The following is a 17,521-nucleotide window of genomic DNA, read 5'->3' as shown; positions in this document are numbered from 1 at the left end:
TGTCTCACTCCCTGTTCAGGTTCGGTCTCCTCTGTTTTCATGCCGGGGACCTTACAGCTCCAGTGTGGGTCGTTCTTCTAGGCTCCTTCCCAGCCTCCTTGGTCTTTCCTTGCTGCTCCTGTTTGGCTGTGGGGCCGTCTACCTGAGTCCACTGCTCCCGGTCTGTACTTTCTCTGGGCCTCCTTGCTGTTTGCTGTGCCGGTGATGCCTCGATCACTCCTCCCTCGCCTCTCTGTAGTGCCTCCGATTGCGCTGGTATGCCACAATCCTTCTCCTGCACCTCGATCGCAGAAGGCCGCGATCCCTCCCGGATGCCTCAGATTGCATGGGTGAGTAGGCCGCAATGCCTCCGATCGTGTGGGCCGCGTTGGTGGGCCACAATTCAAAGTCTGCCGCGATCATTCCTCTGCGGTACCGCCTTGCAAAGAGGGCGAACCCAAGGCTCGCTGAGGTTTTGATGGCGCCAGTCTTGTGATACGCAAGGCTGATGACATCATGACGTGGCCGCGTTGATGTGGCCTCCTTGAGCCCTCCCATCGCTACCTGTACCGCCCGCCCCATCCTCGAATGAGATGAGTGGCATGGCCAGGCGAGATGGGGAGGTAGGACCCTTGGGTGATCGCCAAGTTAAGGGGTCCTCCCCGCACATGGCGTATCGACCCAGCCCCTATCCTTGTGGATTTTTAGTTACCATGTCAAGGAAGCAGTTTGCTTTCTGCATCCTTCCTCAATTTTTCTAATTTATGGAAAAGGAGTAAGGAAATTTCCCATTTAGGACTCAGTCTCCCATTGACTTCTCTATCCAGCCCTTATGTATTGCTTCTGACTCTTTTAAGCCAATTTTTGAGAATTCCCTGTGAGAACCTTGGTACCCCTTCACAGTGGATTGGAGCATCTGCTGTGTAAGATTAGATCATATATTAGGGAAGATTCTGGCAGACTTGTATCTCTCTTCCAGAGGATAAAGCTGTCTGGTGACAGCATTATCTGTCTTCTGGTGACAGCTGAATCTGTCTTCTGCAGAGGAAGAATAATTTTTAAGTAACTGTCTTTTTGCACTATCTCCTCTGTTTGGAGGCAAGGAATTTTTTTCTTTCCTTCCTGTTTTATGTTTGATTTTTTTCCCGTTTTTGGGTTCAATTTATATTCTTGTTCCACTTGTAACTGATGGCCCTTGGTCCCTGGGAATCAGTAAACCAAACCCTTGAGAGAGTGAAGTCTTTCATCCAAAAAGAAACAGGAGTGTGGACAATTCATCTAAAAAAAGAGATCCCAGTAAAGTGCATTACAGGAAGGAAGCAAAAAGGATGCAAAGAAGTAGAAGCAAACTGGTGTGGGTACTTTTTCCTTGGGCAGTTTTCAAAGGGAGAATAAGCACTTACTTTTCGATTAAGAGGTGGAGTGTAGTATATGACAGCTTACCTCTTAATTGATGCTTGGAAGTTCTGCATTATGAAGGAGTGAAGTATCAGCAGTGCCTGACTTTGGAATACAGATGGCATATTAGTCTGACTATTTGTGTTGACTATAAGAAAATCCTGATACAGCTAGTATGGCAAAAATTGTCTATGTTGGCAGTTTGAAAAATGATCCTCTGATTTAAAAAGTGTTCTAGAATGAAATAATTTTAAATATATTTTGTATTGTGAATAATATGGCCTGTGTATAAAAATGATGACTGTTGTAATGACTTATGACTTGTTTTTTTTTCTCCCTGTTCATTTTTCCATATGTTCATTGATGAAATATATTCATGATCGTAATTTTCATGTTTTTTCCAAAACTGTTGCACATAAACTGGGCGAACTTTAAATTCCCCCTGCTCGTAAAATTCGGGGATTACATGTGTGTAACTCCTGTCAAGCCCACAAGAGCTGGGCCTCGCAAAAGGGGCGGGGTGGGGCAGAGCTGGAGGCGGTTGGTACAGCAGCCATTTGCCACCGTGCCGGGGGATCGCAAGCCTGCAGGCTGCCAACTTACTTCAGGTCGAGCCCTGAAGTAAGTTGTGAAATAAAAAAAGAAAAAAAAACAAGGAGAAAGATAGGAATTACGGGTTGGGGATGAGAGGGGAAGGGAGTAAGGAAGTTCCCTCCTGGAATGGCCTGGGAGTGAACTGCGGAAGGCTAGGATGCGTCGCCGCACAAAACTAGAAAATATCTATCCCCCCCTTGTGCGCACCGCACGCCGGGAAGTGCGCACACATGGACGCACACATGCTTCTTTCAAAATCTACACCAAATTGTGTGTTTTGTATCTCTTCATGAGTAAGTTGTAAAGGTAAGAACATAAGAACATGCCATACTGGGTCAGACCATGGGTCCATCAAGCCCAGCATCCTGTTTCCAATCCAGGCCATAAGAACCTGGCAAGTACCCAAAAACTAAGTCTATTCCTTGTTACCGTTGCTAGTAATAGCAGTGGCTATTTCCTAACTCAACTTAATTAATAAGTTCTTCTCCTCCAAGAACTTATCCAATCCTTTTTTAAACACAGCTATACTAACTGAACTAACCACGTCCTCTGGCAACAAATTCCAGAGTTTAATTGTTCGTTGAGTAAAAAAGAACTTTCTCTGATTAGTTTTAAATGTGCCACATGCTAACTTCATGGAGTGCCCCCTAGTCTTCCTATTATCTGAAAAACTAAATAACCGATTCACATCTACCCGTTCTAGACCTCTCATGATTTTAAACACCTCTATCATATCCCCCCTCAGCCATCTCTTCTCCAAGCTGAAAAGTCCTAACCTCTTTACTCTTTCCTCATAGGGGAGCTGTTCCATTCCCCTTATCATTTGGTCGCCCTTCTCTGTACCTTCTCCATCGCAATTATATCTTTTTTGAGATGCGGTGACCAGAATTGTACACAGTATTCAAGGTGGGGTCTCACCATGGAGCAATACAGAGGCATTATGACATTTTCCGTTTTATTCACCATTCCCTTTCTAATAATTCCCAACATTCTGTTTCCTTTCTTGACTGCCGCAGCATACTGAACCGATGATTTAAATGTGGTATCCACTATGATGCCTAGATCTCTTTCTTGGGTGGCTCCTAATATGGAACCTAATATTGTGTAACTATAGCATGGGTTATTTTTCCCTATATGCATCACCTTGTACGTATCCACATTAAATTTCATCTGCCATTTCGATGCCCAATTTTCCAGTCTCACAAGGTCTTCCTGCAATTTATCACAATCTGCTTGTGATTTAACTACTCTGAACAATTTTGTATCATCTGCAAATTTGATTACCTCACTCGTCGTATTTCTTTCCGGATCATTTATAAATATATTGAAAAGTAAGGATCCCATTACAAATCCCTGAGGCACTCCACTGCCCAATCCCTTCCACTAAGAAAATTGTCCATTTAATCCTACTCTCTGTTAGAGATGTGAATCGAGATCGATCGTCTTAACGATCGATTATGGCTGGGGGGGGGAGGGAATCGGATCGTCGCGGTTTTGTTTTTTTTTAAATCGTTTAAATCGTAAATCGGGGGAGGGCGGGAAAACCAGCACACTAAAACAACCCTAAAACCCACCCCGACCCTTTAAAATAAATCCCCCACCCTCCCAACCCCCCCCCCCCAAATGTCTTAAATTACCTGGGGTCCAGTGGGGGTCCCCGGTGTGATCTTCCACTCTCGGGCCACGGGTGCATTAATAGAAATGGCGCCGGCGCTACCTTTGCCCTGTCATATGACAGGGCAAAGGTAGTGCCGGCGCCATTTTGGTTCCTGTCCCCCGATGTCACGAGCGCAGGAGATCGCTCCCAGACCCCCGCTGGACCCTCAGGGACTTTTGGCCAGCTTGGGGGGGGGGCCTCCTGACCCCCACAAGACTTGCCAAAAGTCCAGCGGGGGTCGGAAGCAACCTCCTGCACTCGAATCATATTGCCGTATTGCAAAATGGCCATACAGCCGGCGCCATTTTGTATTGAAAATCCAAGTATACTACATCTACCGGTTCACCTTATCCACATGTTGATTAACTCCTTCAAAAAAGTGAAGCAGATTTGTGAGGCAAGACTTGCCTTGGGTAAAGCCATGCTGACTTTGTTCCATTAAACCATGTCTCATGCAGGATGTTTATCCTGTTGGACTCTATGCCATTCCGGATATAAAGCGCCACACCGCCTCCCGGCTGCTCATTGCGATATAATTTGTACCCCGGTATAGCACTGTCCCATTGGTTGTCCTCCTTCCACCATGTTTCTGAGATGCCAATTAAGTCTATGTCATCATTCACTGCTATACATTCTAATTCTCCCATTTTACTTCTTAGACTTCTGGCATTAGCATACAAACATTTCAAAGTTTGTTTTTTGTTTGTATTTACATTCTGCTTTTTAATTGATAGGGATAAGTTAGAATTTTTTAGCTCAGCTGAGTTTTTAGTTCCAGGCACTTGGACTACTTTTCTTATAATTGGAACCTCACTGTCGGGATGCCCTAATTCTAATGCATCATTAGTATCCTTTGAAGATACCTCTCTCTGAACCATGCGCTGCTGAGTGACTGTCGGCTTTCCTCTTTGTTCTAGTTTAAAAGCTGCTTTATTTCCTTTTGAAAAGTTAGCGCCAGCAGTCTGGTTCCACCCTGGTTAAGTTGGAGGCTGTCCCTTCGGAAGAGACTCCCCCTTCCCCAAAAGGTTCCCAATAAAACTGAATCCCTCTTCTTTGCACCATCGTCTCATCCATGCATTGAGACTCCGGAGCTCTGCTTGCCTCTACTGACCTGCGTGTGGAACAGGGAGCATTTCAGAGAATGCTACCCTGGAGGTTCTGGATTTAAGCTTTCTACCTAAGAGTCTAAATTTGGCTTCTATAACCACCCTCCCACATTTTCCTATGTCGTTGGTGCCCACATGTACCACGACAACCAGCTCTTCCCCAGCACTGTCTAAAATTCTATCTAGGTTGTTTTGTATTTATTAAATAAGTGATGTCCAAGTAAATGTTGGGGATAAAAAGATAACCTCCATGATAGAGAGCAGCAACTGAGTCCTCAGGGGAATGCTAAGTCTCAGTCCAAGGCAAGAAGATGAAGAGTATGAGAGAGAAAGAGATCATGAATGTAGGCAGTATGTTGAAACAGAGTGGACATTCCACAGGGAGCAGGAGAAAGGAAGAAAAGGGGGAAAGAGGAGAGAAATAAGAATACAATTGGAAAAGTAATGGTTTGATATGCACAGATGGGGCAAAATTTGCCTTGGAGGGCCAGGATTGGAACTGATATTTCCAGCTGAGAGGAGAAGAAGAAGAAGATGCAGGAGAATACAGAGAAGATAAGTGAAGGTGGGACAACAGTGACAAGGATGAGATGTTCTCAGGGAACATAGAGATAGCATGATGACAGGAATTAAACCTTGAAGCTCAAGACCAGTGGACAAGGCAGAAGACAATATCTGAAGTGAAGAATGTAGATAAAGAGGACAGTAGGCTTTGTTACTAATGGTTTGCAGCAGGGAATAAGAATGGAGAGGATTAGCATAAGGAAGAGTAGATGTAATGGAGCCATAGGAAATAAAGTAATGGTAACAAAAAGTCTGTTCTAAGGTAATGCTATGGCCCATGCCTCCTGGCAAGCTGGTAGAAACCCATGGGTGTTGGGGTGTCCTCCAAACTCCACCAAGGAAGTTGGGAAAAGTAAGCAGTAACTGGCGAGCTGCTTGAAAAGCACAGGGAGATAGAAGTGCAGGCCAAGGTGGGTTGTGGTGACTTCCAAGGAAACTAGAGAAATATGCCAATGTACTGCAACCTACCCAATAATCAGAACCTAAGTTTGCTGCAGCTTCCTGTGCCTCATTAATTAGCAAGGTCTTTGTGGTCAGCTTCAATTATTTGACCTAATTCACTGCCTTCCAACCTATCAGAGAGCTAAAGGTAAAATTATGCACATAGCTCAACAACATGCATAATTTTATGTACATAGAGGAAGGACAATTTTCAAAAGCCCATTTCCACGAGTAAAACACTTTGAAAATTATAAGCCCAAAATTTGTATGGTATATATACAATCTTTCTGGCTGAATATTAGCCAGCAGCATCAGGAATAGTGCTTATTATTCATGATGATGACATATAATTGCTGCTTTTAATGAGCTACCAGCAGTAGTATAACTACTGGCGTTAATGGTAGGGGTACATTTTGCATTTTTCTTAAGGCTTGTAGGCTGATCAACTAACAAATGCAAAGAATGTTGTTGTATTCATCTGACTATAATGATTCATATGAAGACCAAGTATTGCTGCCAACCAGATTTCTTCAGTCCAATATATATAACGTATATTCAGAAAACTCCAGATCAGTAATGTCCAGTTCAGATAACATAAAAACACTCATAGAACAATTTATAGCAAATCAAAACATAGCATAAACAGTAAAACATAAAATCAATATAAATAAAAACATGACAAGCAGTCTAAATGCCTCCTAGAACAAAATGGCCTTCACAGACTTTCTAAACTGCATTATATCAATTATCTCCTTAAGATATATTGGTAAACAGCACATGAAAATACTCTAGCTCTAGTCAAATAGGGTCTATACTGCCAGTTATAAGGTAGCTGGAGTAACCTTTGATTTGCTAAATGTAATGTACGAACTGGGACATAATATGTAAGTTTATTTTTTCCACACGTGCATTCAATGTTTAACAACTTATAGATCTTAACTAGCAACTTAAATTTTGAACAATACTTCATCGGGAGCCAATGTAGACTCTGTATTATAGGTTTAATGTGCTCACTCTTTGATAAAACAGATAACAGCTAGGTAGCAGCATGCTCCACCAATTGAGCTTATCCAGTAGCTCCACATACAGAGCAATAATCTAAGTGATGTAGTCCTAAAGACTGAAGAACTGTTCAAAGCATATCTCTTGGCAAGATCAATTTCAGCAGTCTTTTAACATTTTTAGTTTATAAAACACTGTTTTTGTGACATGACCTATATGAGGTCACAAAGTCAAGTGGCAATCCAAAAAGATCCCCAGACTGCATTCTTCAGTCAGAATAGGTTAAGACACAGCAGAAAAGGTAACAAAACCCAAAATATTGGGAAGTACACTCTGTCCTATCCATAGCAGTTTAGTTTTAAATACAGCAACATCAAGCCATTATCCACCAGCCAACTTGTATTTCAAAAATACAGGCCTGAAAAAATTTCTCTCGGAAAACCCCAAACTCATCGCAGGGGAAATACAGCTGTATATCATGAGCATAAATATAGTATGCCAATCCTAGTTATTTAACTACCATTCTGATTGAGAATAGATATAAATTTTAAAAAATTTTAAGACAGTGCCGACCCATGGGGTATATGCAAAGAGAGCTGTCACGAAGAAGAACATTGATCTTGTATCTGAATACGCTGTTTTCTGCAATGTAGAAAGGAACTAAACAATTGTTAACACTTTTCCATTAATTCCAATTCTGTTTAGGTGAGAAATTAAAATTTCATACCTAACTGTGTCAAATGAATTAGAAATATCAAGAAGGACAAGAATTCCTGAATGACCACAGGTCATTGTTAGGGTATCAAACAATAATATTAATAATTTTGTGTTTTGCCCCTTCCTAAAATTAAACTGGTTTTTATGAAGAATAATGGGCCAGATTTTCAAACCTACGCACGGGCGTAGATTTGTGCACACAGCCCAGCGCGCACAAATCTACGCCCGATTTTATAACATGGGAGCGCAAGGGGGCGCACACTTGTTCACCTTGCCGCGCCGAGCCCTAGGGGAGCCCCAATGGCTTTCCCCATTCCCTCCGAGGCCGCTCCGATTTCTTCAGTCAGAAGATTTCGGAGCGGCCTCAGAGGGAACTTTCCTTTCATCACCCCCACCTTCCCCTCCCTTCCATAAGAACATAAGAACATGCCATGCTGGGTCAGACCAAGGGTCCATCAAGCCCAGCATCCTGTTTCCAACAGTGGCCAATCCAGGCCATAAGACTCTGGCAAGTACCCAAAAACTAAGTCTATTCCATGTTACCTTCGCTAGTAATAGCAGTGTTATTTTCTAAGTCAACTCTATTAATAGCAGGTAATGGACTTCTCCTCCAAGAACTTATCCAATTCTTTTTTAAACACAGCTATACTAACTGCACTAACCACATCCTCTGGCAACAAATTCCAGAGTTTAATTGTGTGTTCAGTGAAAAAGAGCTTTCTCCGATTAATTTTAAATGTGCCACACACTAACTTCATGGAGTGCTCCCTAGTCTTTCTATTATCCAAAAGAGTAAATAACCATTCACATCTACCCGTTCTAGACCTCTCATGATTTTAAACACCTCTATCATAACCCCCCCAGCCCTACCTAAATCCCCCCCCACCTTTATTATTTAAGTTGCGCCTGCCTCTGGGCAGGCGTAGGTTGCACACGCTGGCCAAGTGCCGGCGCGCAATCCCCCGGCCTATCAGGCCTTCGGAGGCCTCTGGCTGCACCCCCGTCCCAGACCGCCCATGCCCCGCTCCTTTTTTCGAGCCCCGGGACATACAATGACCCATGACTTGCGCGTGTCGCCGAGCCTATGCAAAATAGGCTTTGCACGCCCAGGAGGGGTTTAAAAGGGTTACTCGCGTATATTATGCGCGTAACCCTTTTAAAATCCACCCCTATATGTTCAGAGGAATAATCACCCAATTGAAGTCTACCACTTTTCTCTAAAATTGTAGCTAGGGTTGGGTACTGTAGATATTGGTTGATAATTTGTTATATCATCAAAACGTTTACTACAATCCTTTTGGACTAGTCTAACTGTTGCCTGCTTCAACTGATGAGAAACTTGACCTAATTGTATACATTATAATTATATGTTATACTTTATTGATATCCATTGTTATATTTATAAACAATAAAAAATAGATTTACCATTAAAAAAATCGACTAATGTTCCAGTGACCTCTTAAGAGGTGACCTTCATTTCCTTTCTAACAGGTAAAGGACATGGGTCCAGTGGTGAGCAATGGTTTTGCAAACTAGCAATTGCCAACGTAAGCTTTTTTTTTTTTTTTTTTTTTATAATTTTCAAACTTCACAGCAAGCCAATACATACTTACAGAAAAAAGAAAAAGGAAATACAATATGTTAACATCATATTTCAATCAGACTAAGAAATAAGAAGCAAGAAACAATTTTTCCCATCTTACACATTACATATTGCATTTCACTTTAAAGAAACCTTGGTGTAGGGGCTGAATTTTAAAGGAAGAATATAAGGAAACTTTCTTGCATGTATTTAAGCTTAACGTAGATAAAGGTATTTATCCATTTATGATCCTCAAGTTATACATTGGAGGGGTCTATCACCCTCCTTGCGTTTAAGAAAGATTTTAACTGTTTAGGATAATGAAGAGCAAACATATCTTTTGCAGATTTTACAACGCATTTGCATGGATATTTTAAAATATAAGAAAAACCCAATGCAAGTACTTGAGCTCTCATTGTAAGAAACTCACGTCTCCTATTTTGAGTAACAGGAGCATAATCTGGGAATACTCATATTTGTGCCCCCCGAAACTGAACCTCTATATTTCTAAAATAACGTTTCATAATCTCTGTCAGATCTTTTTCAGATATTAAGGAAACCATTAAAGTGGCAGTCTCATAATATTCCAAAGCGGAATCTTCTAAAAAATTGGTCAAGTTCCCTTTGGGGTAGATTTTCAGAGCCCTGCTCGCCTAAATCCGCCCAAAACCGGGCGGATTTAGGCGAGCAGGGCCCTGCGCGCCGGGAAGCCTATTTTACATAGGCCTCCCGGCGCGCGCAGAGCCCCGGGACTCGCGTAAGTCCCGGGGTTCTCGGAGGGGGGCGTGTCGGGGGCGTGTCGGGGGGCGGGCCCGGTCGTCGCGGCGTTCCGGGGGCGTGTCGGCAGCGTTTTGGGGGCGGGTACGGGGCGTGGCTACGGCCCGGGGGCGTGGCCGCGCCCTCCGTACCCGCCCCCAGGTCGCGGCCCGGCGCGCAGCAGGCCCGCTGGCGCGCGGGGATTTACGTCTCCCTCCGGGAGGCGTAAATCCCCCGACAAAGGTAAGGGGGGGGTGTAGACAGGGCCGGGCGGGTGGGTTAGGTAGGGGAAGGGAGGGGGAAGGTGAGGGGAGGGCAAAGGAAAGTTCCCTCCAAGGCCGCTCCGATTTCGGAGCGGCCTTGGAGGGAACGGGGGGAGGCAGCGCGGCTCGGCGCGTGCAGGCTATACAAAATCGATAGCCTTGCGCGCGCCGATCCAGGATTTTAGTGGATACGCGCGGCTCCGCGCGTATCTACTAAAATCCAGCGTACTTTTGCTTGAGTCTGATGCGCAAGCAAAAGTAGGCTGATCGCGCTTCTTTTAAAATCTACCCCTTTATTTATATCTATTTGTGGTAAATTCCTATTCCTGTTAAACACAGGAAGATAAAACAATTTATTAACAAGGGGGATTTCTCCCTCTTGAAACTTCAAAATTTCGACGAAATACTTCTTAAGTGTAATAAACAGGAGCTCGCCAACCATTTTAGGGAAATTTAGGAATCTTAGATTTAAATGTCTGGAAAAGTTTTCCAAGTACTCCAGTCTCCTTGATACAATATTAATATCCTTTATTATCTTCACATTACATTCTTGGTTTTTCTTCATCTCAGCCTCGACTGTTCCCAACCTTGGCTTTATTTCTTCCAGTTGATTTTCACAAATTACCAATTTCTGCTCTGCGCTCTCCAAATTATCCTGAAAGTTCCCAATAGATTTCACCAATGCTGCCATTATGTCCCATATTGCTTCTAAAGTTATTGTATCTGGCTTAGTAGGCATTTGAAAATGGGGTCTTACAAGTAACTCACTCGTTTTCAACACCGGTGATATTCTGGCCAGTTGATCATCCCTCTCTGGTGTTGAAGTCGCTCCTCTCAAAAACTCTGTCCTCTTCCCGAATCGGGGTAGATACGGGGGGTGCGAAGATCATATTTTCTGCGCCAGCTGATCCGGGGATCACAGAGTCTTGATTCAGCTCTTCAGCATCTTCCGCCCTCTGACCTCCTTCTGCTGAGCTCGTCTCGGCCACGTCATGGGCCAGCGACTCTGCTGACGTCTGGCGGTCTAAAGGTGTTGCAATTTCGGGCTTTTGAGGGTCCAGGGGTCTCAAGGTAACTTCTCCAGGAGACACCATCGCTTCCTCGATGGCAACCTCAGCGGAGCTCGCACCACCCGATTCAAATACCTTAGCAGACGCATAGGATGTTATCAGCCGTTGGGCGGCCATAAGCTCCGCATCGGAAGGGTAAATACGAAGTTTGCCTTTTCGTTTAGCCGGCATATTTTCTGAAAAAAAGTTGCAAGTAACAGAGCTCAAAGCTTATGCGTCTGCCTACGCCGCCATCTTGAGCCCCTCCCCCGTAAGCTCTTAGTCTGAAAATCTGACCACTCATGTATTTACCCTACAAGGGTATTTGTATCAGCATAATTAATTGAAACCCCTATTGATTTCGTATGTTCTCAATTTTACCTCAAAAAAGCAAACATATTACAATCAGGAAGTGTCTGATCCAATACTTTTGGTTTCACTGTCGGTTTTTTATTTATAGAAAAAAAACTTCTATGATTGATTAAGTGAGGACTCCAACACCCTAGAGTAGAATGTGCATTTTGCATCACAGCAAGCTGCTCTATATTCTACTAGCAGATTGCACATTCCTCCATTGCCTTTCTGCTTTCCAGAACAATTTTATTTTGTCTACCAACTCAAGAGAAAACCAAGGAGAGGACGTAGATATTTTACAACACCACTTTTCTTTGGCGCTACTGAATCATATACCTTGGATAGACTTGAATACCATCTACAGTATCTGTGAGATCCTCAAGTGGAACTCCCTCCTAAGTTTTGTCTCAAAATTCCACTGATCACTGGCGGCAAATTCCTTTATATTCACATTTGGGCACCTTGATTGCTTTATGTGACCAGTAGGGATGTGAATCGTTTTTTGACGATTTAAAACAATCGTCAGATATATTTTAAATCGTCAAAAATCATTAGAGCCGCGATTCAATAACAATTCCCCCGATTTATCGTCATAAAATCGTAAATCGGGGGAGGGGGGAGGGCGGGAAAACCGGCACCCTAAAACCCACCCCGACCCTTTAAAATAAATCCCCCACCCTCCCGAAGCCCCCCAAAATGTTTTAAATTACCTGGGGTCCAGTGGGGGTGTCCCTGCGCGATCTCCCGCTCTCGGGCCACGGTTGTGTTAAAAGAAATGGCGCTGGTGGCCCTTTGCCCTTACCATATGACCGGGCAAAGGTAGCACCGTGCCATTTTGGGTCCTGTCACCCGACGTCACGAGTGCAGGAGATTGCTCCCTGACCCCCGCTGGACCCCCAGGGACTTTTGGCCAGCTTGGGGGGGCCTCCTGACCCCCACAAGACTTGCCAAAAGTCCATCGGGGGTCCGGGAGCGACCTCCTGCACGCGGGCCGTATTGCCAATATTCAAAATAGCGCCGGCGCTACTTTTGCCCTCACTGTGTCGACATAGTGAGGGCAAAAGTAGCGCCGGCGCCATTTGCTGGAGACATCTATAAAATAATATTTAACAATAGTTTAATTGATATTTGGATATTTTTATATCTATTAAGTGGCTTGTGATAGGACATTTGTGCGCACAATATATGCTATGAAAAAAATCAATGGTTTTACTTAAAAGAAAAATTAATGCAAATATCTTATATTGCTTTTATTCTGCATATTGTTTATAATTTGACTCTGTATTCATTTTATGTTTCAGGTTTTGTATTCGTTCTTAATTATTTATAAGTTTAGAGTTACATATCTTTTATTTACTTGTTCCTATTGATGGTTTATTGTATTTTATTTCTTTTGTACTGTAAACCGTTCCGCTGCAACGGTATATAAAACTTAATAAACTAGAAACTAGAAACTAATGATTATTAAAGAAGTGTTATTGTATAAAGTAAGAGGTATTCTGTTAACACATAACATTAGTGTTTGTGATTATTGCATAATTACTTGATATATATATATATATATATATATATGTCAATGTTAAAATATTTCTTTTTAGGTGTATTTTTGCAGCTAATGTTAGCACTATAATTAATAATTTTGTGTGCAATGCCTGTATCTGATGATTCTGCTTTGCTTGATGTCTTATAAGGTAATATATTTATGCATGCTTTGGTTTGCACATCTCCTAGTGCCTTGTACATGGGAGAGCTATACATTTTAATAAAGATAGATAAAGACAGATATGGACATAAAAATAACACTTTTGTTCATTACTGTACAAGAACTAAAACCAGGTGTTATTATTTTGCCAGACTTGAAAGGATTTCCTGTGTTTGCACATTTTTATATATATTTTTTCTTTTTCCCTCTCTAAAGCAAATGAAGAAACATCCTTGTCGACAATGTGATAAATCGTTCAGCTCATCCCATAGTCTCTGTCGTCATAATCGCATCAAACACAAGGGCATTAGGAAAGTGTATACCTGCTCGTAAGTTGCTCTTTTTTTTGGAGAATTTAAAAAGGTAGATAAAGGTACAGACCATTCTCAACCCATACGCAAACCAATTTTCAAAGCAAATCAAGTAAAGAAATGAATTTGCTATGCTCAAAAAGTTAGCATTTATTGTTTTATTACATACTACTCAGAAATTTGCAATATCTGATCACTGGGTAACACTGGCTTTTGAGGTAGATAGGTTATCTTTCCTTCATAAGATAATCCTGGGGGAATTCTGCGCAAAAAAAATTTAAAATTCTGTGCACAAAAATTTAAAATTCTGCAAACTTTATATTGGTCAAAATAACACAATTTGCATGACTGTCATTAAGTCATAACATTTTAAATTAATACAGAAAAAAAATTACTTAGAGATGCAGAATTTTAAATATTTTGAGCAGAATTTCCCTAGAAAGTCATTGTAAGAGTGGCCCTTCCACTCACTCTCCCTACTCCCCTGGCCACTTTGCCCTCTCAGGCCCCATCTCCTCCACCTGCCAGTATCTCTCACCTCCATCTCTAGGCTCAACCCCTTCCACTCTATCGCAAGTCCCAGATTTTGACCCCATTCTCAGTACTGTCCCTCATATAGGCTCCCTCTGTTCCTTCCTCACTCACATACATGCTCCCTCTCTCTAGTGCACATACACACACCCTCATACAGGCTTCCTCACTTTCTCGCACACACCCATCCCCTCATACAGGGTCCCTCTCTCTCCTACATACACACCCTCACAAGCTCCCTTTCTCTCTCTCACATACACTCTCACACAGGCTACCTATGTCTCTCTCTCATGCACTCCTTCACACAGGCTCCCTCTCACACATACACAATCCCTTCACACAGACTAGCACTCTCACATACACACAATTCCTTTTTCATAAACACCAGCTCCCAATCTCTCACACAATCTCCTCATATAGGCTCCCTCTCTCTGGCTCCAACACTCAAGCACCCTCCTACACACATACTCTTTCTCTCTCACCTCCCCTGCTCTCTCTCTCACACATTTTCCTACATCGTTGTGCCCACATGTACCACGACAGCCGGCTCCTCCCCAGCACTGTCTAAAATCCTATCCTAGCTTGCGATCCACCACCTTCACATCAGGTGAGCATGTTACTAGGCAATCCTCATGTCCACCAGCCACCCAGCTATCTACATTCCTAATAATCGAATCACCAACTCTAACGGCCAACCTAACCCTTCCCTCTTGGGCAGTAGCCCTGGGAGATACATCCTCTGTGCGTGAGGACAGTGCACCACCTGGAGAGTAAGTTCTTGCTAAGGGTTCATTTCCTGCTGCACCAAGTAGGGGGAAAGGGTGGGTATGCACCCTCTTGCGCGCGCCAATCCCCGATTTTATAACTTGTGCGCGCAAGTTATAAAATTGGGCGTACATGTGTGCGCATCGGGTAGCGCGTGCACATGTACACCCGCGTACACCCTTTTAAAATCTACTCCTATGTGCATCACTTTACACTTGACCACATTAAATTTCATCTGCCATTTAAATGCCCAGTTACCCAGTCTTGCAGGTTTCTTCTGCAATTCCTCACAGTTTGCTTGTATTTTAACTATTTTGAATAATCTGCAAATTTGATACTTCACTCTTTTCTCCCTTATCTATATTATTAATGAATAAATTAAACAGCACAGGTGCCAGTACAGATCTCTATGGTACTCCACTAATAACTTTTTGCCATTCAGAAAACTGATTGCTTAGTCCTACCCTCTGTTTCCTCTCTTTCATCCAACTATAAATCAGCAATAAGGCATCACCTCCCACCCATGACTTTTAGTTTTCTGAAAACTCTCTTATGAGGGACTTTATCAAATGGGAAATATGGGAAAAAAGGCAATATTTGGAAAGCTATGTACACTAATGCTCATAGTATGGGAAATAAAGTCCCAGATCTAGAGGCAGTCATAAAAGAAGTTGATTTAGATATAGTCGCTCTCATGGAGATCTGGTACATGGAAAACCATGACTGAGATATAATTGTCCCAGGCTACAATCTATTCAGGAAGGACTGGGTAGGAAGGAAAGGAGGAGGCATAGCATTATATATAAAGAACGGTATTAAAGCAACAGAACTGGTGGGCTTATGAGCTAAGGAGGTGGTACTGTAGGTTAATCTGTAAAGAGGGAATGGAACATCTATTTATATTGGTGGAATATACAGATCTCCATCACAGACAGAGGAGATGGATAGAGTTATAATGGAGAAGATTCACATTTGTTGTGAAAGGGAAGGTGGTGCTGCCAGAGGATTTTAATCTTCTAGATGTTGATTAGGTCATCCCAACTGCATTATTTATTTTATTTATTTATTTTATTTATTTAATTTTATATTCTGTCACTCGAGTCCATTGTAAAGGTTCACAGCAAAACATGATACAATATACCTAAAAACTAGTGTACATAATAAGGCCTAAAAACTGCATCATATTATAACAGAAATAACCTCACAAATTTAGGTGAAAAAAAAAAAGTCCCTAAAAACATAAAAACTCAAATCTCTTCATAAAACAACTTAAAACTATACTTAGGGCCTCATTTTCTAAAGTATTGCAGGCCTGTGATACTTTAGAAAATTGTGCTACTGGGGGGTCGACCCGGGGGGGGCGGTCCTGCGCTAGCCGGCAGCGATCGCACCGCCAGCTCTGCCGTGGTGCGATCGCTGCCAGTTTCGCACCCAATAGCACCACCATAGAAGGCACCTACCTTTTCGCCGTCCGCGCTGTCTTCGCGGAGTCGGCCCCGGTGATGCCCTGGCTCCTCCTCTTCCAGGGCTGACTCCACCCCGATTTAGTTAGCACAGGTGTGCGCTAACAGCGCAAGCCTGCGATAGCCTTGGTAATTAAGGCCCTTAGTGATTAAAACATAAAATAAAACTAGTTAAAACAAATAATAATACAATCAGTAGTTGTCCTTCCATACCATAGCTCTAGTATCAGGTAAGACAACATAATATACATTTAGGATTGGCTCGAGTAGACTTCGCTAAAAAGCCATGTCTTAAGCTCTCTCTTGAATTTTGTAAAGTTGGACTCCAATCTCAAGCTATTATCATCTAGAAGCAGTGAGATCCTAGATTCTCTGCAAGGAAAACTGTTCTGTCAACTGGTAATGGAACCCACACAGGAGGGGGCGATACTAGGCCTGGTACTTACCAATGGGGACAGTATTTCTGATGCTGTAGTGGATGATTTTGTGGGAACCACTGACCAGATGATGGTGTGGTTCAATATTAGGATGCAAGAGTTGAAGGTTCATTCTAAAGTGAGGGTTCTAGACTTCAGGAAAACTAACTCTCTCAAAATGAGGAAGTACATCAAAGAGTCATTAGCTGAATGGAAAAATCTAGGGGAAGTAGAAGGGCTGAGGATAAAACTAAAAAGAAATATAAAGGCAATTAATGTTTTTGTTAAGAATGTAAATAAAGGGAAGAAGAAAAAGAGACCGTTATGGTTTTCTAAAGTAATAGCTGAAAAGGTAAGGGAAAAAGGTTAGCATTTATAAATTACAAGAGATCGCAGAAAGAGGAAGTCAGGCGACAATATCTGAAAAAATTAAGAAAAGATGGGAAAGTAGTCAGGAATGCAAAAATTTAAATAGAAGAAAAATTACCAAATACGGTAAAATGGAGGGATAAGCCTTCTTTTAGATATGTTAGTGATTGAAGGAAGGCAGTGCAAAAGTAGCATTGTGAGATTCAGAGGTAAAGGGAAGGAATATGTAGAGGCTGATGATGAAAAAGCAAAATTGCTTAACAAATATTTCTGTTCAGTGTTCATTGTTGAAGAGCCTGGAACAGGACCACATAAACAAACACAAGATTGGAAGTGAGGTAAATATCAATTGATTTTCAGAACAATGTGTTTGTGAGGAGCTAACTAAACTTAAAGTAGATAAAGCAATGGGGCCGGATGGGATACATCCGAGGGTATTAAGGGAACTTAGAGATGTCCTGGCAGCTCCACTGGTTGACCTTTTCAATGCTTCTTTAGAGTC

General features: G+C 42.5%; 1 protein-coding gene across 4 annotated transcripts in view; it reads left to right on the top strand.

The window, feature by feature from the left end:
* ZNF532 (zinc finger protein 532) overlaps positions 1-17,521 on the top strand; it is a 229,839-nt gene that overhangs the window by 178,457 nt on the left and 33,861 nt on the right. For all 4 annotated transcript variants that reach the window (XR_003852972.1, XM_029579489.1, XM_029579507.1 and 1 more), the window contains exon 7: positions 13,381-13,493. Coding sequence is in view for 3 of the 4 variants with exons in the window: in XM_029579489.1 (XP_029435349.1) it covers positions 13,381-13,493 (113 nt within the window). In the remaining variant the exon portion in view is untranslated. The remainder of the gene's footprint in view (positions 1-13,380; positions 13,494-17,521) is intronic.

This window comes from Rhinatrema bivittatum, chromosome 1 (genome assembly GCF_901001135.1).
Source record: "Rhinatrema bivittatum chromosome 1, aRhiBiv1.1, whole genome shotgun sequence".
Lineage (NCBI taxonomy): Eukaryota > Metazoa > Chordata > Amphibia > Gymnophiona > Rhinatrematidae > Rhinatrema > Rhinatrema bivittatum.
The sequence above is the reverse complement of the archived record's forward strand: the minus strand, read 5'-3'. Positions and strand labels throughout refer to the sequence as shown.